General features: G+C 45.6%; 1 protein-coding gene across 1 annotated transcript in view; it reads right to left on the bottom strand.

The window, feature by feature from the left end:
- TMTC1 (transmembrane O-mannosyltransferase targeting cadherins 1) overlaps positions 1-23,076 on the bottom strand; it is a 151,357-nt gene extending 128,281 nt beyond the window's left edge. Inside the window, exons 1-5 of the mRNA XM_074583505.1 lie at positions 22,645-23,076; positions 10,260-10,437; positions 8,448-8,521; positions 6,557-6,733; positions 4,430-4,639 (exon numbers count right to left, since the gene is read on the bottom strand). Coding sequence (XP_074439606.1) covers positions 4,430-4,639; positions 6,557-6,733; positions 8,448-8,521; positions 10,260-10,437; positions 22,645-22,961 — 956 coding nt within the window. The 5' untranslated portion in view covers positions 22,962-23,076. The remainder of the gene's footprint in view (positions 1-4,429; positions 4,640-6,556; positions 6,734-8,447; positions 8,522-10,259; positions 10,438-22,644) is intronic.
- Between the last annotated feature and the right edge of the window lie 2,788 nt (positions 23,077-25,864).

Genomic DNA, 25,864 nt, shown 5'->3' with positions numbered 1-25,864 from the left:
TCACTTGGCAAAAAAAATTAAAGAAAAAACAAACCACAAATACTAATGCAACATTCACGTAGATAGAAAACGGCAGCATTAAACACTGGTCCATTATCCATTCTAAGGGAAGAGTCCCACCAGCCAAAACACCAAGAGCAGATGCAATAAAACATCAGTTCCTAGGTCACCAAAGTGAAACAGAAATTTCCGTTTCAAAAGCATGCAAGTTATTGAGGAGTCTTGTTTTTCAAGAATGCCTGAAGTTTAGATTGTGGGCCTGCCCAAGGCTCATTTTCAAAGCTCGGAACCATGAGGGTGACTAGGTGGTATGAGGGGGAGGTCACAGGCTGGAATGCCGAGTGTGAGCTACGTGTGACATGGCATGACTATAACTATTGTGTAATTTAAAAAAAAAAAAGTAAAAAAAAAAGATCTCAATTTTCAGTGGGTTCAACAAATCAAGAATGAGTGACAATAACTATGGACGCAACTTGCACAAGGGACTGCGACAACTTGTTTTACATGTATCATCCTTGTTAAAAATATTCACGGATCTAATAGAGTATCACTGTGGTGAGCAATGAGGTGTTGGCACTAATACTGGTTTTTAACAGGACGATGTATACTGCACCATCATAGTGAAAGCACTGAAGCTCTGGCCTAATCCCAAACAGAAGTACAAGCCTGACGTGAAAGTTCCTGTCTGCTCTTCTCCATTTGTGCCATATGGGAGGGCACATACAGTCACAAGCCTCTTTCAGGTTTTAAAACTCAGGGAGATGGATCAAATTCATAAGAGATCCTAGTTACCTCATTTCAGTAGTATATGACAGCATCCCCCAAAAACCCCGCTAGTTACCTCATTTCAGTAGTATATGCCAGCATCCCCCAAAATTGCAATAAATTGTGGTGATAAAACCTACAGTTTCATCCAGACTAACTCATTCCTTACTCCTGAAGGCACCTAGAACTGCAACCCACACATGCACTGGATAGCTGAAGATAAGAGCAAGTGCCAATAAAGAACAGAAATCTCTCTGCACCAAGAATTTACATAACTAGCTCCAGTTACTGCTAATTAGACTGATTCCCTTAACTCCTCCATTACATTTTCCTGCATTTTCCAGTTAGCTCTACTAGCAAGATACATAATAAATTATTATTAAATAGAAACCTAATTAATCACATTACAAGTACTTAAAAGTACAGATTAAGCAATGCACAACTATTTTACTCCAATGAAGACCTTACAACTCGCAACCTGGTGCACTAGATAAGGTACCTGAAGCTTCCTCACTATGCCCAATCCACCCTCCAACTTCAGGGTTTTAGAAATATTTAAAATCTTTTCCCCTCCCTTTTACCATGGAAGAGACCTACATGAGTCAGAGAAACATCGATTACAGAGGAGAAATTGCGTAATTAATTTTGTATATTCGACAGCAACTTCATTTTTTTTCTTTTCTCTTTTTTCAGCTACAACAAGGATTTACTTTTTTTTTTTAAGATGGATTGTATTTTAATAGAGCAATTGCCTTGAGTGATTCCTACTTCACATCATATAATATGCCAATAGCACTAGAGAAAGACTGTGTGCAGAAAGTATTTCAACTATTTTAATCTGTCCTATGAGAGGAGTCAGCAAATGGGAGGAAGGCTGCAGTCATACGATCGGGTAGTGGTCCACAGACCTCCAGGTGATGTGAACATCATTTTGAGAGTCAGCGAGCTGCAATACATTTAATCTTGCTGTTCCACGCTACCGCAAGCATGCAACCACGTGGTTGAGAATTGAGATCTCTTGAATACTGCAGCAGCACATTCATTCTTTATAGCGACCAGCAAAAGTTGACGTTAGACAAGCAGGTACTGGTCAAATTGCCCAGGATCTATGAGACTATCATTCCATGCAACAAGAAGTTATCTGGCCCTATCCCACTTTCAGAGGAAACAGGAATTCAGGCAGAAAATAGCAAAGAAGGTTGCTAACAGTGTTTTACAGAAGTTTCTTTCAAAGGAGCATCTATTGACCCATGCCAGGCTTTCCCCCGCGGTTCTCAGGCACAGCTCTCGCACAGATGTACAGCAGCAGGCTTCCCCCTCAGCCGCTGGGACCAAGCCAGCTCTGCTTTGGGCATCCCACTGCAAACCATCACACAACAGGTTGTTGCAAGTGCGTTGCACACAGTCAGTCACTGGAAAAGAGAACCTGAGACACCTATACCATGAGAGCCTCCTTTTTTTTTTTCTTTTAAAAAAAAAAAAAAGCAGCTATGTACATGCAGAGCTTGATTTGCCACATGCAGAAATCCTTTACAACACTTGAAGAGGCAGCTGCCGAAAAGCAAATGCCAGTTGGCAGCATGGCCCAGTTCCCTCGGAAGCCATCCCACGTGCACGGTCTTTCCAACACAACTACTGCAGCCTCTCCTGAAAAGCCTGGAAAACCAGAGGCTTTTCCCTCAGTGTAAGAAAGGGACATTCCCAAAAGTGGGGGCAGAGCGAGGGTGTCTAGAAAAACTACAAAGCAAAAGGAGGGGGGAAAGGAGTAGTAGGAAGAAAGAAAGAAACAGGGGTAAAAGAAACAAAGAACAATGGATGGAGCCGGACAGGAGATATTTTTTATACTGATACCTTCAATAATAGTAACCATAAGGGAAAATGGAAACAAATACAAGTATCAAGGAGAACAAAAGCGTTAAGAGAAACGTGAAAAGAGCAAAGGCCAGGAACAGCAGCTGCATCAATGTCATGCTCAGGTTACTCCTCCCCACCAGGTCCTAAACTTTAGAGGCAAGACGTTAAACAAGGCCTTTGGAGAGCCCATTCTGGCCTGGCGTATCAGAAGGAACCAGGGTCACCCACACTTTCTAATTGTTCTACTCATTTAGGGATACAGGAGAAGAAATAAATCAAAACAAACAACTTCAGAAGCTGTTCTCAACAGCCAGAGAAGTCTCCATGCCAGAGCAGTTAGCACTTACCCACTCTGAAAAACCTTGACATCCTTATCATTTTTGTGTCACGCATTCCCACACGGAGAGGCAATGCGACCAAACCCACTTCCGTCCTCACTTAAAACAGAACTAAAAAAAACCAAGCATCCCCAAGTCAGGCCAATCAGACAAAACACCTGCAGGGCCAAAGCTCTCAAGTGGCTTGAACCATTTAAACTACAGGCAGAGGAAACAGCTTCTGATCTGAGAAGTTACAAACCTCATGTAATGCCTATATGCCATCGCCACTGATGCAGCAAGAAGATCATTTAAAAAAAAAAAAACAAAACAAAAGCAAACAACAAACAATCAGCTCCTACTGAACTGGTTAAGGGGTGTTAGGGGTGGAAATAAAAGACTCCCTTTCCTTTTTTTTCAGGAGTGCTGAATGGGGCCCAGTTCAGGTGTCAACTATGAGATGATCACAGAACTGCATCAGGTAATTCCTGAGCTATTTAAGGAACAAAACACTCTCTCCAAGGAACAGGTAGTGTGGGGCAATTCGTTATCACTGGTCTGCAAATTAAATCATACTGCGAGTGTTTTGTAGTTAAAACCAAAAGCCAGCAACGAAAGGCAAGCTGGGCAAGGGCTACCGGGGAGATTGTACAAAGGTCAAGGTTAAAAGAAAAAAAAAAAAAAAGAAAAAACCACACAAACCACAATCTGGCAGAGATCCATGGGGCCCCTGCTGAGTCACAACCCCTTAAACACTTTTACCAAGTCAGTGCTGTTCCACAGGGATACAGGAGCCAAGCGCTCGTCCCGTGCCAGAGCGCGGCCCTGAGTTACTGCAGAGCCCTCCCTTCCCCAGTGAGGTGCACAAGGAACGTGCCGAGAACTGCTGGACGCGACCGGTGAAAATCCTCCTGTTACTGCCTGAGCCCAGCTCTCACCTTTATGTGTACGTTCTTAGGCATAAAGCAAAAGCGGGCATCACCCCTGCTTTCATATATTTACGTAAATACGCCTACACACACCTCTCTATATGTATGTATACTCGCATGCAGAAATTATACCTACAGACACATGTAGGTAATAGATATATAGCAATAATGCGTAATACCCTGCTCACACTGCACTCCCTCGCTACAGGCATTATGGTACACATGCACATATTCCCCCTTTTCCCATTCAAACTAGCATTACAGTTTTGACTTTCTCCCCGGAGAAGCTTGGAAGGAGAGCACTGTCCACCAACATCACATCAGGGTAGAAAGTCTCAGGATGTGGATAGTCATTAGATATTCTCCTCTTCCCAGAAGAAATGCTCTTTTTGATTCCTTCCTCTTTCTTCCCTTAACCCTCCCCCTTCCACCTTCTCCTCTCTTCGCCTTCCAGTAGCATAAGAAAAATTACGTCGCATTTCAGGATAAAAATGGCTAAAACAAAGTGAGTGCCTTGACATTTTAAGGTAGGATGCAAGCTACACCACAGCAGAACGTCAGTACCTCCGAATGGCCCACATGGCTTTGCTGGGCACAGAAAGGCCACCGCTCCGCTGACCACCCTCAGGCGACGCCGGGTGGCAGGAGCTCCAGGTGCCCCGGTGAGCAAAGCGATGCTTCCCGTTCTCCCGGCTGGCCGGAGGGACGTGCAGCGAGGCAGAGGGAGAAGCCGCAGGCTGACGGGCAGGTCTCTGGTGGATCCCCCCGTTTCTCCTGATTACACATGCAGAGAAAAGGGAAAAAAGAGGGGAAAGAGAAGGATTTACAGATTTTTATTTTTCACGTTTACTTATCATAAAGGTTGAACATAGTGAAAACAGCACAACATGGTATCTAACTACAACAGAAGACATATATTTAATCCAAAATACAAAGTCTTTGCGTGGCTGGGAAGACAGGATTTATTTGTTCCTAAGCAGATCTAGAGAAAGAGATCTGACAGCAACAGAAGATGAGCACTCAGGCTGTTCTCTGGACCTCTCGTAACATGGGAAGCATTGTGAGGAAGAATATGGCGCCATTCCTATTTTTTTTCCTGCAAAAAATAATTGGTATTCTGCCTCATTTAAATAGAAAATAAATCTGTACAGGTTGGAGGAAGAAGCAAGAGTTTCAGCAGCATGTAGAAGCCTGCTGGTTTTCTGTTCCCCCCTAAAAAAGTCAAATACAGTCATAAAATCCTGAGCACCACCGGCAGAAAAGCGCACAATACATGAAACCAGAGCAACTATGAAAATGCTGGACTACACAGCTTCATTCCTGCAAGCTCAATAACTGCCACAACTGGGCAACTGGATGCCACTGAAGCAAAGAAATAACCTGAAGAGGCCACTGGAAGGTGAACCTACAGGAATGGGGAGATTGAGGGGAAGGGGAAGGAGGACGACACAGGTTTTTTTTCCCCCCAATTAATTAACATTTGTGTTACCTTTAGCAAAGCAGCTCGTGGAACACACCTGGCGGACTGTAAACACAAGGGTTAACAAGTGTGCTGGCTGTCAGTCGCCAGAAAACTCCTCGCTGGCTACTTGCCCACCAGCTACACCATTATGGATTACTTATCCAGTCAAAATAGGAGAAATCCTCTGCCGACCCATTGTAGCTGCCCTCTGATTGCTACTGCTGATAGAGGGGTCGGAGGGAGGGCAGGTGGTCCTGAAAGATGGTCCATCCCCCATTAGGTCCTAGAGGAAGGTCTGAAATGGGAAGGAAGCCAGGATGCTCCTGGAAGAGGAAAGTCCCTCTTCTCCCCTCTGCATTTGCTGCTCTCGCATTGTGCCGGACCTGGGATCTGATTTAATTCACTACTGCAGAAACATGAACTCAGTGTCCTTTTTTATAAGCTAGATATGCTATCTCCCGCAGGGGTGTGAGAGGCTCCAGAGCCTGTGGGGCAGCACCGGTGGGAGCAGGAGAAGCGATGGCAGGAGCGAGACCTCCCATTCTCAGTGCCAGCAACCTCTTACATTCAGTCATCGATAGATCTGCACCAGGTATGATTTGGGAGAAAAATGGGTAAAAAACAGCTTCTATCAAACACAAGACTTTTGACTTTTAATGGAGATACAGAATAGCATAATTATTTGGGACACTTAGTGGGTGAGGCATAAAAACTTTAAAGTATTTGATTTTTCTCCAGTGACTGCTGAGAGCTGCTAATTATCCCAATCATTCCAGAACTGGCTGGATATTTTCCCTCTTCTTCCATTCTGTAAGGACAGAAAGGATCAAACCTGATTCTGCTACTAAACATCATATGATATTTCTACAACCATGACATTGTGACTGAATAATCAAGCAGACATTGCAAACGGGAGGAGTTAAGCCAGAGAAATTTAAAGCTGTTAATGCTTCAGTCAGAACTCCCACGGAAAAAATGAATGTTAGTCTTGCCAGAGTGAACCGAGCATTTTAGAGATCACTTCTTCACATCTGGTCTATCTAACCAGGAGAAGTTATCAGGCAGCAATAGAGTAACAAAAAAAAAGTAATAAAATACAGAATGAAACCTTAGTGCCATCCAAACTTCAATTTCAGCGGGGCAAGTCCATCTCCTACAGTGCTGTATATAATAATATATATTTTGCACACACAGGTGGCAACACTTGAAAAGCACAGCAAGTTACTTACGGTTTGAGTCCATGGCAGGAGAGGGAAAAGAAGTCATAAACCAAGCACACACCAAACACAGTGATTCCAGTTTCTTTCACCAGCATTGCACACGTCCCAAGGAATAAACTAAGCAGCAAGAAGCATGGGGAGGCAGTGGGAGGGAAATGTTCCCCAACATAAAGTTGATCCACACTCCTGAAAAATAGATTTGACATAAATATTTTAACTTCTCTGTTATTTTCACGTTTACCACACACACAAATACTGAGACACTTTTCCTTAATTTCTTAAGATGCTGGTAATAAGTGACGTGAGCAATCTACACTGTTCGCTGATAAATGAGGAAAGGTTTACACACAGGACAGGAAGGGAAGACGCAAATATTGAGAGGCGCACCAAGAATTTGAGCAGAGGAGGGAAAAAAGACAAGCAGAAAGAAAGTGGGCTTGAAACAGTCAGAGGAAGGCAGAGTAAGTATAAAGACAGAAAGGGCAGAAAAACACCTGCTTTCGGTCATCTAGAACACACATGCTTAATTCTCTTTCTGTAACAAAATGCACGACGCAAGCAAAAACTCCTCCATCCCACCCACCTATCCCCTGAGTCAAAGATATGTCCTAACCGTTACTGGACTGGGCAGCAAGCCTGTATGAGAGGGAAGAAGGTAGGAAAGAACCAAAAATCAAACTAGCTGAAGTGACCCTGCAGGGTCACTACCAGTTTTACGCCTTTGAAACCTTCTGATGAAAACAGCTGCGCGGATTTGCAGCAAACAGCCCAAGAGGGATATAAACAGTTTTTCCACATGGCCACGATGACGTGGTGCTATTCCTAAATGAAATAGCAATGCAAAAGGGGCAGAAACCCCATCGAGTAAAGCTATTTCTTTATCTATTCTTTTTCAGTCACAGTTTTAGGACACAGACCAGCAAATGGCGCCAAGTTTCCATCTGAAAAGAGTGACTAACTCTCTATACGCAATCCTTCACTCTCCCAGACCAGGTATTTTAGAGTCCCACAGTCACAGCATGTATTTCAAAGGCAGGCATGCGTCCATCCTTTCTTCACTCTACATACAGACAATTTGCCTTCAGTCGAAAACATTTCTTTATTACTTTTAGTTCTACAAGCCCTCCCTTAGTGTATGGTCAGCTGTGATGTCAATAGATGAGGGGACCTTAAGTGTTGACTTCTTTTTTTGTGTTTTTGTTCTCATAAGCATCACTTATATGGCACCATGGCTGAAAGCTGGGGCCAGGACGCTTCCACGCGGCAGTGCTGCGGGAAGCACCTCTTCCAACAACAACCAAAAACTGAAAGGTTTCCCCTTTGTCTTCTCCTCCAACTAGAGCATCTCATGATGGGCCCCTCACTACAAGACAGACATTGAGGTGTTGGAGCATGTCCAGAGAAGGGCAACGGGGTTGGTGAGGGGTCTGGAGAACAAGTCTTATGAGGAGCAGCCGAAGGAACTGGGGTTGTTCAGCCTGGAGAAAAGGAGGCTGAGGGGAGACCTTATCGCTCTCTACAACTACCTGAAAGGAGGTTGTAGAGAGGTGGGGGTCGGTCTCTTCTCCCAAGGAAGAAGTGATAGCACGAGAGGAAATGGCCTCAAGTTGTACCAGGGGAGATTTACATCTGATATTAGGAAAAATGTCTTCACCGAAAGGGTTATCAAACACTGGAACAGGTTATCAAACACTGAAACAGGCTGCCCAGGGAAGTGGTGGAATCACCATCCCTGGAGGTATTTAAAAGACAGGTAGATGTGGTACTGAGGGACATGGTTTAGTGGTGGTTTTGGCAGTGTTAGGTTGATGGTTGGACTTGATGATCTGAAAAGCCCCTTCCAACCTAGACAATTCTACGATTATGTGATATTACCACAGCTGACGAGAAGGATCCATACCTATTATAGGAGAGAAAAGCCAACAGAAAGAGTAGACAGGCCAGGACATCCGCTCTGCCTACTATACCTGTTACCTAAAAGGAGAAGAGACACACAGGTGTAAAAGCACGTATATAAAAAGGCATGCACATTCAGTGACTGTTTCAACGATCCCCGTTAACTGATGCTATTTTAAGCTTCTTATCTTTCAGTGTTACCCTCCCTCAATATAGTGAAATGTTACTTGGTTAACATAGGATATGCTCAGTTTTGTCTGCTGCATTTCTCACTTGGCAAAACAAACGGGTAAGCCAACAGTTAAGTCACTCTTTACTTTCTTATTAAAATATTAATAAAGTTGCATAGAGAAATGCCAGTTTTAGGGATCTGTATTAATGTTGTATAATAAGGCTCAAATGAGAAATGCAGCCAGCTCCCAGAACTGAGATTTGTTAAAAAAAGAAAAAAAACACTAATGAAAGAGCAACTCTTTGGAGAAGACTTAGTATATAGGAATGAATTAATAATTAATATTTGAATGAACTTTATCACCAAAAAGTGATAGAGTGGTATGTAATTTATTCTCTTTCTGAATAAGCTGAGTTTATGAGAGTTTTTTTCTACATATTAATTAACCAAATCTTTTTATAAGAAAGGGAATACCGAAGAAGAATGTATAAACACTCTTTTTACAAACTATTTCAATATTCCATTTCATAAAGATCTAAAAATTGCCCATAAAGCAAATAAAAGGCCCTTTGAAATTTCGCCTCTTTCGAGATTACATAATTAAGCTATATTCAGCGCTCTGGCATTTATTTTAACCTTTTTAAGTTCTGACCCAGACAAAAATAAATTCAAAGAGTGCCTCTTCTAAAACCTCCCTTATAATATAAAGCTGTATTATCAAAAGGAGCCTCACTGATTAGTTCACAGGAGACAGCACAGGGAGTAACTGTAAAGCTCGTGGCTTTTTGTTATTAAGGTAATCTCTCCTCAAAAGTTCTCAGCCGCCCCAGCCGTTTCCCTCCCTCATTTACAAAGGCTGGTAAGGAGAGCGTGTGATGTCAATGGTATTCCAGCTAACGAGCGCATTTCTTTTTTTAAGTAGGGATAGCTAGACCTTACATTTCCTCCTCAAAGACAGCAAGACTCATTTTATCCACAGAAGTACCTCCCGACGCTAACGGACTGCAGTTTTAGCGTGACTGTGTCTTTAAATGCTTCCTTATAACAAACAGAAAAATGTCCAATATGAGCTGTCGCTCTGTAAACTTACCGTGACGTTTATTAAGCTAACAAGTTTTTTCTGAAGATGATACTCCTGGCTTTTAATTGAAATCAATATAAATTAATCCACGGGTCACATCACCTCTATCTTAGCCATCTCCTCCAGAATACACACTAATGCTCCCCCCTTCACTTTTTGTCCCTTAAATTGATGACTATAGGAGATGACTGAAGGCATGCAACAATGTCCCAGCAGGACAGCGTGGCCTCACCGAGGTCTTTGGTTTCAGACAACTCGACGTTTTCATCAGCTGAATGACTGTCCGTTTATTCCCAGCATCGCTGATTAGGACCGTCAATTAGAATTTAGTGCCGGAGCAGAAAGATGGCAAGAATGAATACACTTTTTTCTTAACGACTCCTGCAAATTATTTTAAATATAGCATATTCTCACCTTTGCTCCTCCACAGCAAAAAAACCACAAGCACCGTATTTTGTATGACTCAGAGGTTTTGTTAAAAAAAAAAAAGATTTAAAGTATGTTAAAGTATGCATTTATTTTTAGCTTTTTTGACACCGTTCTTTTTTGTGTCACATACTTACAGCCTCGGTGTGAATGGGATGCACAGCAAAGAACAGCGCCGTGACAAAAGCAAGTCGACAGTCCTTGAACACAGCTTTGTCACAAGTGTACATCAGCAGAAGAGTCACTAGACAGTGTAAAATTACATTCACCGCGTGGAAATAGAAAGGGTTCATACCAGCCAGCAAGATGTTTAACCTGCAAGGAAACAAAACCGAACCATTACTAGGCTGGAGAGGTCTTGTAATAGCAGGACACCTTTCAAATACTCTAAATCATGTTTTTTGCCTGATTTGCAGTCTTCTAATGTAAGTGCTATTAAACTAATTAGTGAAAAATCACTCTGAACTTCTGGTTTATCTGATTAAAGAGAAACCACTTCCCTCATTTTTAAAATATGCGGTTGCACTTGGCAGCCTTCTTGACACGGAGATGGGAGAGGCTTGTGTCCGCCCCGTACAGTTTACTGCAGTGAGACGAGGTCTGAGCTTCCTTGGCAGCAAGTAACAGCGGCCAACATCAGAAGTACAGCACTTGTCCTGTTTCCCGCTTGGCACCTTCTGCGGTTGTCTCAGCCACGTGGCAGCTTTACAATAAGGGCAGTTATTTTCTACTACGGAATAGATGCTTTTGCTTGGGAATAGCCAAGACAAGGACTTGGTAAGGCGCTGGAGCATCTGCTTGCCTTCCAGGTGCATTTATTCCCATTGAATTTTCAAAATACTTTCACATACTGAAGGTTAAGGATTTATTTAAATGCTTTACCAATATTAGGACTAGACTAAGAAGCTGGTCTAAAAAGCTAGCATCATTTTTATAAAGACATTGATGGCAAAGATGAGCTAGCTAACATCCCCCTAGACTCAATGAGACAATTAGGGTTCATTATTTGTGTTGATCATAAAAAAAAAAAAAGATATAACAAGCTGTTATGACATTTGTTTGACAGTGCGTATTAACACATTTTTCTGGTCACTGTTTTTTACAGCCAGCTTGCTTAACAGCTGCTGACAGGCTTTTGCCTTACATGCAGTTGAAGATAACTCAATTCTCTTTAGAATTAACTGCATCTGTACATTTGGACAAATATATATACACACACATATATGCACACACATACACTTGGTGTCTCTATCTAGGGAAGACTCCATATTTGAACACGGAATTTGGAAGCACTAACATTAAAGGCCATTTTTTAAAAAAAACAAAAAACAAAAAACAAAAAAACCAACAAGACACACAGTGAAAAGAAGGCTCAGTCTAAATATTTTGCATGTAGCTGTAAACATGCTAAAGGGCCAATACTCCTTCCAGTTGTTACTGACGGACTCCAGGTCTCCCATGACATATATGATGCAACAGCAAAGCCACCGAGTTGTTGCTACTATGCAAATGCCTTAGGTTTTTTTGTAAGGCAGAGGAGGTGCAGTGGGTCTGTGAGGGCCAGACAACATATGCTTTTTATGAATACTCTCTACATTCCTTACTCATAAGCAACAGAGCGCTATCTGTCCTGGGCTGCATTTTCCAGGCCAGTCTAACTTTACCAGACCAGGAGTCTTACTTGTGCATTCCTACGCTGCTCCCACTGGAGCGTTTATAGAGGCAATAGCTGAAACCCAGAGAGTTTGGGAAAAGTGAGATTTTAGCATGACTTGACCTGTCCCTTTGAAGTATGGGTTGATGCAGCTACATTTTGACAAGACGTCAGTCTGCGTGATTCGAGAATACATGAAGAGTTGGGGCTTTTTTCTTTTTTTTTTTTTTTTTACCCCCATTTCTCCTGCAAGCCACTTCAGGGCAGGACTATACATCACTTTCCCTCATTTCTACCAGCATGGAATGACAAACCACAGCAAATGGCAGTAACAGACACCCAGCTAGAGTTTCATCTGTAAATCCGCTGCGGCAGCAGGACCCCCCAGGCCTAAATCTTGTTTTCAGTGTGCTGCAGAGTTCGAGGGGCAGCACAGGACCACCCTGCCCCAAAGGAGCCAAAGGTCCCGCTCAGAGGCACCTGCAGATGTCTGCAATGGCAGGGACCACCTGTGGGACCCATTTTTTTAACACAAATTAATCATTTCTGGCTGTAAATTAGCTGGATGGAGCACAGTTTTCACCATTGCTCCCCTTCAAATGCCAAAGCGTGCTTTGGCAACCTGACTTCTGGAGAAACCAGATGCGGGCAGGTGAGGACAGTGAGGTCAAGAAGTGCCCAGGCTATCACGTGATATGAAACCATGCACCCAAACGTGAGAGATTCTCATTTATTTGGCAAGTTGTGAGAATCAATCGCTCAAAACATGACATCTGACCTTGAAAAATCTCTCATTAGTCTCCATGGATCACATCTGATCACTTCCCACTCTGCAAAACAGATCTACTGGCAAGAGAGGCAGAACCTCATAGGGGAGCGATCTTCTTGCCATAAGGTCACCTATCCCACAGGCGAGGTGTGCTCTTCACACCCCTTCTTGGGGCAAACATCAAGTCAACAAGGCTTGTAAACTGGCAGTTAGCTGACTTAAGTTATTGAAAATAGCTAGGTAAAAGCAGCAGCCTCACAGCTTGGCTATTCCCCTGTGTATAAGTAAAAGGCAGAACAAAACACAAACATAACGCCATGGTATTTAGATAAGCCTTCCATTAAACAGCAAAATCTGACTGCAAGCATGCCTCGGTGTGTGTTTTAAATAGCATCTTTGGTGGTCCATGAACACTAAACGTGAACGTTTGCAGGTGCTATATTCACACCAGTGGTTTTTTGCTGCTAAAGCTCTTTGTCATAAGAAATTAGGCCACACGGCAATGAAGGAAACATTCTTTTGTCCTGAAACAATCCCAGCAGAATGATTTTGAAACGTTAGCGGTGGTTGAATTTATTGTACGTCAAACGGGTGAGCAAATCTGGGGCTCCAAACAACTCTAATCCAAGTCACAAGAACTTTGCAAAGCTCCCCAGCACGCTTACGCACCCATGGGGAACAAAAAAAAAAAGAAAAGGCAGCCTGCTATGGAAAGCCAAATTTGCTCCACCGCAGAGCAACAATGGAGCAACTTCTGGGCAAGAGAGCAGGAGGGGATGAGTAAATCAAGAGTGACTTCTCCCTTCTTAAACTTGAATATCCTTACAGAAATTCAGTCTTGTCTTTGTTTACCAACAGCCTCATTATCACAGAGTCATGTAATAATTATACACAGTATATGGCTCGGCAAACAAAGGAAGCAAAACAGAGATAGGAATCTCAAAATTAAGTAAAAAGTGGTGTTTCTCCAACATCATGTTCATGAACAGAAGGTCTGGCAGGCAACAACTGTACTCTGTTGGGGGGTGCGGTGTGTCCTTATATTTCCGTATCTAAACTGGACCACAAATGGGGAAAATATTTCATTTTTTAAGTTGTAAGCCCCAAAGACACCATTACTGCCATCATTTCTAACTGGCAGCATCATGTTGGCTGGAAGACCTTAGCCCGCTCTGCATGAAGGTTGTAACATCTGTCTGAGCTGAAGCACAACTTGTAAGAGATATGTTATGGCCTTGGTAGGGCACACAGCTAGGAGAGAGCAGATGCTTTGGGCTGGCCAGGCTTTTTGAACTGACTGCTCGTCAAACCAGAGAGTTGTTTGCAAATAGCATTCTAAAGATTTAGGGATGAATAAAGCAAGTGACCACATTCCTAGGAATGGAGACACTTGAAAGAGGAGACACCACCATCTCAGACAATGAGGTCTTTCCTCAGGGAAGCTGCCCATGAAACACTCAGAGAAGAAGAGTTTTGCATTTGTTCAACACCTCTGCTGGAAGAGTCCCTGGAGGCAAAGGGTGTGCTAAGCCTCCTGAGAAGTGGCGAACCGGCAGTTCAAATGCAAAGGCCCCAAAAAGGCCCAGGGGAAAAGGAGGGGACGAGCATGTATACCAAGGAGCAGTCTCTTAATACTAGGTGACATTGACAGGTATCTAATAGAATTGATCAGCATCACCCAAGCTAGCTCCAAAAATAAAAACCCACTACAGAAATCACAGCGTTGATCACGTGCCATGTCAGGGCAGAGAAAGCTGCCCTGAAAACATGTATTCAAGCAGAGACTCTTGTCTCAACACCAGCCTTTGTGTCCACGTGTTGGCAGCATGCGTGGTTCAGCATGTCACACCCAAGGCAGAGCACTGCCAAAAATACATGCCCAAGCAGGAGGTATGCCAAAATAAGAGGTATATGCCCTAACACTGAAATACCTTGATTTTGCTAAGGTTAATGGATTTTTTCCGGGAACAGCGGTGTAGTTTGCCTTGCCACCTACAGCAGCTTTTCCGTTCCTCCACCATCTACTATAGGAAAAGGAATTACATAGCTCCCTTCCCACAGAGAGACTTTTACAGGCATCAGCTGTTGAGAGTCCACTCAGCAGAGCTCGTAAGAGAGCTCTCCAGAAGAAAGCACATCACTCTCGCTCTTAAAAGAACAAGCAACATCTCAGCACCGCCAGTTAACCACATGTCCCCCCTCCATTTGAAGAACGGCATTTGTAGAGCAGGGACCATGCACCATGCTGCCCTCAAGCCACTGGCACTTACTCCTCCTCTGAATAAGTCATCAGGCAGGGACACATCTCCTTGGGTAAGCAATTCCCCGTACAGAGGACCTGGAAATCGAGTGGGATTCAGTGATTTCATCCTCACAAACCCAGAACCAGAGGGGTCTATGCCACAAGAGTACAGGCTCACAGACAAATCCCGTACAAACTCAGTTACAGTGTATAATCACCAGCGCCCCCGGGCTCTAATATAGTGCTTTTTATCCACTTGTACGCATGAAGACTCATTCAACTTTTTTAAGGCCTCTCATGATTTAATAATATTGTAAACCATAATTGGAGAGTTTCTCTTTTTATAGACTTTATTATCATCCCTGGGCAGCTCTTGTTTAGTTTAATCTGTTTTATTATTTTCAAAAGACTAACAAAAAAACACAACATGTTATGAAATAGAAATGCGCAGGATAATAACGGTAATTTGTCATAGCGAGTAACACTTAATGGAAAGTCTCACAGCATCCCACACCTCATAAAACCCCCACAGCTTTTATAGAGGAAAGCTCACATGCCGATTTCTATAAATTAATCTAACATACAAGGATGGATTAAGTTTCTCATGATCTTCCCTTCCTTTTGGACTTGTGTGATATAGATGGCAAACTTTATGCAAACTAATGCCTGATTTCAGTGCATGGCGGAACCTCCTTATAAACTCCACAGATGCATCTACTACGTGCCAGGAAAATGAGCATTTGCACTCCAAAAGATGGTGCAGCTGCAGCAGTGGCAATAATGGTTAAAGCTCTATGTGGAAAAAACTCAAAGATCGATGAAAGAAACTGTAGCAATAAAAAGAAAATAAGCCGCCTTTGCAGCAGCCTTCGTGCAATGGCCAGCGGAGCAGGGCAGAGTTTCCACCACAGTCCAACAGCACTTTGTGCTGATAATCTCTTCATAGTACAGTACAATGCCTCAGAATTAAATGGACAATAAGGCTTAAATGGTTTGTTAGGTGATTTGCTGTAAGGGGCATGGGTGGGAAGACAGAGGCCATATCAATTCCCAAGCTACAGCAATTCCCTTAGAGCACAACAGGCATCACTTACAAGAGCGCTAGTTAAGTGTTGGCATTCCAAGCAGGTTATTGCTTCCCAGCACGGTTAGGAAAACAAAACAGAAATCACAATTAGACCGGGAAGCAGCCAGGGCAGAAATCTCTAGTGAAACCCTAGAAAGTGGTTTGATGATCATTCCTGCGTTAAGAAAACGAAAAGCATCATTCCCACAGCTTCAGATTTGCCTCCGCAAATGGCCCTGGAAAATTAAAAAAAGCCAGACAGCGGCAACTTACAAACTAGGTGTTGTTTTACCCAGATTTTAAAGAAAAGAGAGTTTGTCTTTAAAATTATTCTTGAGTATTGTCTCAGCAAGAGCAATGCACTGAAGGAAACGAACATCTCGCGAAACTCTTTAGCGGCCACCAAGCACAGAGCACAAGCTCTTCTGAGCACAGAGAGAGTAAGAGATGGTCAAGAGTGATCAAGAACCAAGCTAGAACAGTCATTTGTCAAGATGAGAAGACAACACTAACAGAAATCTAGTCTGAAGTTATTAAGCCTCACAAAGAGAATATTTCGAACTGGGTAATAGAGTTCTTCCACTTTAAAATAAGTTTGGTAATCTTTCAGCTTGCGCTGAGGAGGAAGAGCCATTTTAATTTATACAGAAGCAAAGAAAGGAAAAAACAAGTATAGCGAGTGAAAAGAGAACAGCCTTTTTTTTTTTCCCCCCTTTTAAACCCGAGAGACAATAAATGACAAAGCCCAGGAAAGCAGTCAGAAACAGAGCGAGTAAATGCAGAGAAATGCCTTTAGCTAACCAGCAGCAGCCAGAGCACTTTATTTTCATGGACTCTAAAGAGTATTGACAGGGATGCTCCTGTGGGGAAGAAGGTTGGCTCAAAGCTGAGCCTTTTAGGTAAAAGAAGACAAAAGAAAATTAAAGGTGACATTGGTGCAAGAGGAATAGGATGCCAGATGAGAGAAAAATCCCCAGGAACTGGTAGGTGTTAAATAGAGACAAAACAGCACTGAAGCAAGCAGCAAACATAGGCGTGACTGGATTCACGTCAGTCAAGTCTTTTCAGGAGAATCTGCCCGGACCTTTTAGTGAACTCTTCCCCTCAACATAAAAGGCTTTTAATTCAAGAGACAGACAAATTTTATTGAGTAAGGAGTGAGAAAATGTTGCGACTAGGCAGAAGTCCTACGTGTTTTGTACACACATCTCCTCCTGGGCACATCCTCACCTCTGGGCTTGGCCACAAGAAGTGCAGTGGCCGGGACCCCCAGCCCAGCCAGGTTTGTGCCCCCAGCCTTCCCCCAGGAGACACTAAGCAACCCTGCCTGTCCCCCTAGAGAAACACAGCCCAGACCTACAACCAAAAAACATCAGGCACCTGCTATGAAATTACATTCAAGGAGGGGAGGAACCGCCCTTGCACTTGGAACTGGGAGGAACAAAAAAAAAACCAAACAAGCTTTGAGGCACGTGCCCCTCTCCCAGACCCGAAATGGCAGCAAGGCACTCTGCTGTGGGTCAGAAGAAAAGGTTATATGCCTAGAAATGTGCCCGAATATTCCAACAATAACACAGCCAGCCTAACAAAAGCAACTGCCTCTCTTCACAAACTCTGCCTCGCCCAATGTGGCTACCCCGGCACTACATCAATTTCGTAGCAGGTATCACAGTATCAGCATGGAGAGTGATTGCTATAGCTAGGGTAGAAATATTAGACTAAGCTGTACAGGAGAAATACTGACACAATCTTAAACATTGTGATATTGCCTTAATATAGATGTACGGAGTGAAGAAAATACTTGTGTGCTGTGTATTTAACCTGACGCATTATAGCTCCACTATATTACCCTGTGATGTCAAACTGTAATATCGCATTAAATCAAGAATAAATAAAATCTAAGGTCTGTTTTTCTTCCCCGGGTTATTTTGATTTTCTTAAGCTCCCTGTCCTTGAAACTCATGCCACTGATACAGCTGAAAAAATAGAAGGATCAGGTGTAAGCAACTAGATAGATCAGAAGGCTGGCAGTGAATTATTGAATTAATTCTCTCTTTGGCCACGTGTTTACATCTAACTCAAGCTCACAGCCACTTAAGTCTTTGATCTGAAGCCACCAGTAGTCTCACATTAGGCTCTCGGTGCCCACGCAGAATACTGAACCGTTGCTGAAGGGTCCCATTTACTTCCTAGGCATGTATGCACCCAGGCCATCCCCAGCTAGCAGCCTCAGTGGGCAGACCTACGGGGTCATCCATTCTGCAGTCAGCAGCTGAGCACGGCCTGGACTTTTTAATTTATCTTTTTCCCCTTTTTTTTTTTTTTTTCCAGCCAGAGTACTAGTAGGATGGCTCTGTGCACAAATTGTGTGTCTATGTCTTTTCTGGTGGGAGAGTTGCGTTCCCATTTACAGCTTGTCTCCCCCCAGCTCCTTTCCTCCTGGGCCACCAGGGCCACCCAGCAGCAGCTGGAGTGGACACTCTTACACCCTTCCCACAGTGCCAAGCACATTCCCAGTGAACAGTCACTGCCAACTCCTTCAAGGAAAATCAGGTATCTCCTGTGCTTCTCCACCCGGTGTCATCCTCCTGAGCCTCTGTCACAGCTACATGGCCGAGACCTGTCACTACCTTTCCTTTTCGCCCAGTCTTTTGTCCCTGGTGAGCTGTTACTTGAGGCACCTCCTTCACCAGCATCTGCCTTGGCAGTGCCCTCCATCCCGCTACCCATCCCGAGCGGGCAGGGCCTTTGCTTCTCCTCGACCACCTGCAAAGCCAGGAGGCTGATCTCTGACTAAAAGTCTTTAAATCTTGGCATCGGGGTTTTTTAAAAAGGCTTCGTTCTCGCCATTTCCTACCAGTGCACACCTTCAGGCTACGTCTGCTACGCTGCCAACTACATCAAACCTCCATCACCTGTTATTTTTGTGGGCTGAAAAAAGTCTAACTAAACAGGGATTTGGCAGACAAGAAGAGAGGGAAGGAGACAGCACTGAGGATTGCACCTTCTGCTTCAACAGTTGAGAAACATTTTTGCAAAACCACTGGAACCAAGGAATAACTTAAGCGCTACTGGGGGAATAAATGATTCACTGAACTTCTGTTAGCGGAGACAAGGTGTAAGACAGAAAGCACCCAGTTTAAGTATAAAATCCTGAGTGAATTACAGAACTGGCAGATCTTTTTTCTTTTTTTCTCTGCGCCCTTCATCTTAACATTTTATAGGGAAGACATCAAGAAATAGCATATCCCGAGTCCAAAAAGCCGCCTTCTTTAGAAAGAAGTATATTGAATCACTTCTTGGAGAAGAAAATAGCTGCAGGTAAACATCTGAGAGTGACAGCAGCTGGAGAAGAGAGCAAGAAGCAAGTTTTTCCTAAGGACTAAGCAAAACCATTGCCCACCATCTCAACTCCTGTCCAGATGAGGAGTTGTGCTAGACCTGTCACCTAACGGTTACCCACATGTCATAGCGATGTTTCTGAACCAACTAGTTTTAACACTCCTTTACTTTACTGAAGTCAAGAGAAAAGGTGAGAGAAGTTCAAAGATGCAAAGCAAAGAGTATTTAATCCAACAGTTCATGTGCAGGTTTTTTGTCCCCCCTTCTGATGTTAACCCACACAAAACAATGCAGCAGTTCTGTGAATATTTTAAGTTTTGCTTAATGGTTCCAGTAACGTGGGCCACTCTTATGTTCCTCTGATCATTCATCCTGACGGATACGGTGTGAATAATGTCAAATACTTGAGCTCTTTTCACTGTTTGGCTCCAGAGCATTAGTCTACTGGAATGAGGGCTGTCACTTAAGATTTCCAGTTCATCGGGGACTGTTACAAAATTTCACCAATGTCTGCTTGAGATTTTTCTGACAGACAGGTGATAAATTTTTTAAATTGAGATCATTTCAGGAATACGTAGCATATATGTAGGACACGTTCAGACTAATGAAAAGTCCACAGGGCATCATGAGTCCTTCCTCTTACTTTCACAGCCACGAAGGACAGAAAAGAGACTGAGACAAAGTTTCTGTAGCTTGATGGATCTGTAGATATAAATTTCAGCCCACCCTTCACATCTGTTCAGTACATGCAGTTTGGAGATCTCCCAGATTTTTTAATCCTAGTACAGCGAGACTCAAAACAAGCCTTTCCAGATGAAAGTTTCATGCAACAGAAGCAGAGCTACTAGGCAGGTATAAAGAATCATGCTACTGTTAAACTGCCTTGGATTTGACCAAATTAGAACAACAAGGAAGGAAATAAAATAAGAAAAATAAAAAAAGTAAAAAAAAAAAAAGGAGAGAGACCAGAATACTTTGGTCTCTCCTTCCCTACCTCAGCAAAATCCTGCAAAGCACACACCACAGAGTTTTCTCAAGTATTTAAGTGGATGCACTGAATTCTAACAAAAGTATTAACAACCAACATTCATTTCCATCCTGTTAAAAGTCCGCTTCTGTTGAGCATTTTACAAGCATCAGGGTAAATCCCTTTTCCTTCTGCAGGAGGACAGAATGTAATGAGCAACCTCCTGCCGGGCAAGGCAGGGGTGGGTGGCTCAGGCAGGCAGAGCACGGCTCAACCACAGGCTCAGTGTCGCCTGGCAAGAGCTCCCTGCAGCCTCTTTGGAAGCGCTGGGTTTGAAGGATCCACTCCACCCAGATCCTATCTGTCTTCCTCTGACACCCAACTGGTAGAAATAAAAAAGGAAGAATGTGGACACTGGAGTGCTGGAAGGGTATTTGGGACACAATGGAAATAATCTTCCTCTGCAGCCAGGGAAGATAAACGATTCCTTCCCAATTCCGAATGCAATGCCAAGCAGTGAACAAATGACTCTGCCTTTGACCCTGTGTCTTAGCTGTATGGTTATTATAAGCACTTCAGGATGAAATCTTGCTCACAAAATTAGTCTTACTCATTTCCAAAAAGGACTATATGGGGACAGCACTTCATCTTTTTTTTTTTCCCCCACCACCTCCCCCCTCGATTTAAATAGCAAAGGTAAAACCAGTTCAAGACATATAAAACCAGAGTCAAGACATCTAAACAGGAACTAAAGCATGTAGTTTCCATTCCGTTATTAAAGTTTAAGTTTCTTTTGCTAATTAGCATAAAGCAACCTCAATCCTGCAACCTGATCTAGGGGGCCAAGTCCTGCACCGATACCGCATGCAACTCGGTCAGTGGTGATACACGCAGGTTCACTCGTCTCTCACATTACCCCAGGATGTTCTGCTGGAGGAACGGATTAATCAGACGACTACCCAAACTGCAACAGTTTGGCTGGACACCCGATGGAGAAGGAGCTCTGCGTGCACAAAGCCAGCTGTGCCCGTGGCTGCCTACATCCCCTTCGCTCTCTACAGAAACCGGCTGAGAGCCCCTTCAAGGGGAAGGTACAAAACCTGCCCTAAACAATCCAGTTTACAAGAGTCTGTGCTGTTCATAGTTGTGCTTTATCAGGGATGCTCCACCCCGTGCCCATCCAGCCCTACTTCCCCAGAGCGCCGACACCGCTTGCTGTCGGCTCCAAGCCCACCCTTACAACCGAAGGGCAGCAACTGCTCCATGAGAGTGACGATGGGATGCTGCATTGCCCAAAACTGCTCTTGCCTCACAGAAACACACAGTTTTCACGTAGTTCATGAAACATTATTTATAAATCTGGTACTGTAATTAATAGTTACTCAACAGAGTCATGAGGTTCCAGGAACACCTCCTCCGGGCATATTTACCACTGTCTATATAGTGTGTTCCTTATGCCTGACATAGGTTTGTAATGGGCATCTACCCGTCACCTGCAAACAGGTGTCAAACATCGCCCAGCTACATTAGGTCTTCAGCACAGCTCCCCACAAACACCCACATCATTTTTAACTACTGAAACGTGGTAAACATTCACCACCATTTACGTTTCATCAGAATAAAATGAGAACAAGCTAATGGAAAGGATGGCAAAACTGTATGAATTGTAACTAAGCTGATCTGCTACAAGTTATTCTCCTCGGAGAAAGAGAGGAGTCTGGGTTTTCCTTCCAGGATCAGCGATGGGAACCGCCCGTTACCTCGTCGCTACGCAACTTCTCTTTATCCTCTTTTACCCGAAACTCCTCCTCAACAACTCTGCCCGGTGCACAGGGAACATCCGAAGCCGCCGCGGCTGGCAGGGAACTCCGGGGGAGTGACAGGAGAGGGTCGCGGCTGCCAGGCGGGATGCGACAAACGGCGCGGTACCCTTGAGGCAGACCCCTCCGCTTCCCGGTAAAAACGGAAGGTAGGGATGAGTGACTGCGGGGCTGCTTCCAAAATAGCACCGGGGAAGTTTCTGGCACGGCCGTTCAATCGCAGAGAAAAGTACTGGAGATGAAGCAGAGGGGATGAGGAAGAGGAGGAACTCACGGGGAGTTCAATCTCAACACCATTCTCAGCCAAAAGAGCTTTCCGAAAAGCTCGGGTTTTCCCTTCTATCCCACCCGGGCAGCCCGGGGAAGAAGCGTCGCCACCTGTTCCCAAACGGCGGGGGAAGCGGGGCGCTCGCCGGCGGAGCTCAGGCTGCCCCGCACCGGCTCCGCATCCTTCTTCCTTCTCCGGTGAACTTCCACCGGGCGCGGGCGGCGGGACCAGGCGTCCGAAGCTCCCCCCGCCGCCCCCGGGGCTCATCCCGTCCCGCTCCGGGCAGAAATGCTGAATCACGAAGCCGCGGGACCGGAGGGTGCCGGGCCGGGGGGCGGGAATCCCCCCTGACCCCCGCCCGGGTCCGGCTGCTTCGCCGGCGGCGGGCACTTACTTGAAGGTGAGGACGCAGAGGGGCCGGTAGGACTTGTGGCTGGTGTTCTCGGCCATCCGCTTGCCCCAGAAGTCGTTGGCGAAGGCGGCGGCCACGGGGGCGGCCGCCCGCACGTCGGGGTTGTTCACGATGGCCCAGACGTCGTCGTGCACGAACTCGCCCCGCAGGGAGTTGCCGTAGCAGAGGGCGCACAGCCCCGCCAGCACCGCCGCCGCCGCCGCCCCGCCGCGCCGCCCGCCCGCTGGGGACGGGGACGGGTGAGGGGGCGGCGCGGCTCGGTCCCGGCTGCGGGAGCCCAGCGCAGAGCCCGTCACCATGGCGCGGGGCGCCGGGCCGCCTGTCCCGGCCCCAGCCCCGGCTCCGGCTCCGCCGCCGCGGCGCGGAGGGGAGGCGGCGGCGGCGACCGCATGGTGCGGGGCGGGCAGCGGGACCGCCGCCGGCCACCCGCGTTCTGCCGAGGCGCAGCCTGCCCGGCTGCAAATAAACAGCGGCCGCCTCCCCGCGCCATCCCTCCTCCTCCTCTTCCTCCTCCTCCTCCTCCTCCTCCCCGCCTCCCCCCCGCACGCATGCTCCTTGCCGCGCTGTCACCCCCGCCGCCACCTCAGCCCGCCGGGGTGGGCACTGCCCGGGGGTGGCCTCCGCACACCGGGGAGGGGGACCCACACGGCGCGGCGGGGCACGGCAGCACCCACGCGGGGCCGCGCTCCCGCGGGGCCGAGGTGTTGCGGGGCCACGAGCGGAGCGCTGGTGCGGCGGGTGGCCCCTGTCACTCGCGGGAGAGAGGGACAAGGCTGCCCTGCCTGGCGCCGGGGCCTCCTCCGTGTCCCCCCCGCTGGCATACCCCTCCCACGGCCCGTCGCGCCAGGATCAGCCGCCCTGTGGGCCGTGATTACCTGGGGAGTGGGGATGTCCCAGCCGGCTCCACGGCATCCGCGCTGATCCACGGCATCCCCTGCATTCACGCTGATCCACAGTATCGATGCTGGTCCACACCGTCCACGCTGCTCCACACCATCCATACTGCAGCATCGCCTGTGCCAAAACAGTCCCCGCCGTGTCCTGCTGGTGGGGAAAGTGTTTTGGTGCCACGAAACTTGTTTTCTCTACTCTGGTCCATCACCTCCTCCAAAATCACCTGCCTGAGAGCTGCCTTCTCCAAAGCATTATTTTAATGACTGCGGTATGCTCATCATCACCCATACGTGACCTTCCTTGTGTTAACGACAACTCCCAGTAACTTTTGCTTAAGGAAAGACCATGTTCAAATCATCTATTAATCCACATATAAAAGGTATGTGGCCATGGCTTTTTCAGAAAACAGAAAAACAAAGGCCCTATTAATGTTTTTTACCATTTAAATAAAACTTCCTGCTTATAACCAAAGAAAGAAAGAACACCACTTGGCAAAGAAGTTTAGACTCAATTAGGTGAACGAACATACTGGACATACTTTGAATTTGTTCTTGAAAAAAAGATACACTAAGCACGGTTCACCGCCAGCCCGTGCAGTTCCAAGCTGCTGTGTGTGTGTGTGTGTGTGCGTGTCAGCGTGCCTGCCGGCCTGTGGGAAAAAGAGGGGAGCGGAAGCCGCGAAGAGTTCATGCAGACTGTCCGGGGCGAGCCCTCGCCAGGAATGCTTTTTCCCCCAGCATATTTGGCACTTCGAATCATCTGGTATTTTCCAAGTGCAACAGAACTGGCTTTTCAGATGCACTTTTGTCATGGCTAAAAATAACAGTTAACTCTGACTAGGACAGCGTGTTTATATCCGGGACAGAAGGAAACTCCACCAGAAGCAGGGCCATCATTCAAACTTTCTCTTTAAGTGGCTGATGCCATTTTGGCAGTCGGCCCCCCAGAGCTTTCCCCAGCATGGCAGACCGTTTCTGGTGGTGTGTTGGTATTCGTTTTCACCAAAGTTTCAAAGCTTGGGCACGTAAAGCTAGGCTCGAACATCTCTGCACGGGCACAGAAAGAGAAACAGCCCGGTGTCCAGAGGCACAGCAGTACTGAAGCCCACAAGCACCCAGCAGCTCTGAAAACAAAGTCACTATTGCAGACGTGCCTAAAAGCTGGAATTGTGACTTTTTGTTGACATAAATTAAAATGGAAGGATGGGCTGTAATGTTAGTAAAAGCGAAACCAACATGTCTAAGATTCAAAGGTTGTAATTGCCTTACAGTAGACTCCAGGTTATATTTGAAATCCTAAATTATTCCACCAAACCAAATCTGCAATCCCTTGCAGTTCTGAAATGGGCAGCTGGGGGTCTAACTATTCTCCAGGGCAGATGTACTGCAGATGTGGGTGAGCTAGGCAGATTAAAAAGGGGGGGTCAGCAGCACTGCTGATGTGACCCCCACAAACCCAATGCACCCAGCAACCCAGCTGGGGCTCGACAGGCTGTCCCTCCCAACAAGAACCCTGTATCTCTGATCCAGCCCCCACGGACCAGGGTCCACACAACCTTCTTCACTGATTTCTTTCAGCCCACCAATAGCCCACTCCTGCCACGAAACAGGGCCCAGGGCTGCCATCAGGCAGACTGATATCGGGGCAGGAGACAGGTCTCTCCATTCATTATCCAGGACCACGGTACACGTCCGTGCTGTGTCACGAGTCCCACTGTCCAGCCTTTGAGCTTAACATAAAGCTGACAAAGAATGCAGAGTTCTAAAATGGCAAATGGTGAAGAGGTGATAAAATATAATTTTCTCATCAAGGGATTTACTGTCAAGATCTTATGACAGTAACATACACAGCCATATAACATCTCATACTACAACAGATGTACTCTACGGAATAAATAACATTGCTTCCTATACAGATCTACAATTTCCTGTTCGCTTTCATAACCCACCGTGCTTGACAACACCAAAAAGCGTGGAAAGAGATGGCAGTCCTGACCCATTCAGGACACCTTCTGCCTTCACGCTCCTTAGGAGGGCACCAACACTGGCCATTGGCTTTCATCTGGCACGGGAACCTAGATTTTGCAAGGGACAAAAACCCTCTGTATTTTCTCATCCATTTTCTTATGCACTGAGTGGAACGTTATGCACAAAGTGTAGTTAACACTGATTTGTCAAGTTTCTTTTATGAGAAGAAAATCTATTCTCACTTCTCCAAGACAGACCAGATCTTTCCTTTCTTCCCTCAAGCAAACATCTGAAATAGAGAAAGCAATGCTCCAGTGAGCCACAGAGGAAGACCTCCTGTT

Source organism: Larus michahellis, chromosome 1 (genome assembly GCF_964199755.1).
Source record: "Larus michahellis chromosome 1, bLarMic1.1, whole genome shotgun sequence".
Classification (NCBI taxonomy): Eukaryota; Metazoa; Chordata; class Aves; order Charadriiformes; family Laridae; genus Larus; species Larus michahellis.
The sequence above is the reverse complement of the archived record's forward strand: the minus strand, read 5'-3'. Positions and strand labels throughout refer to the sequence as shown.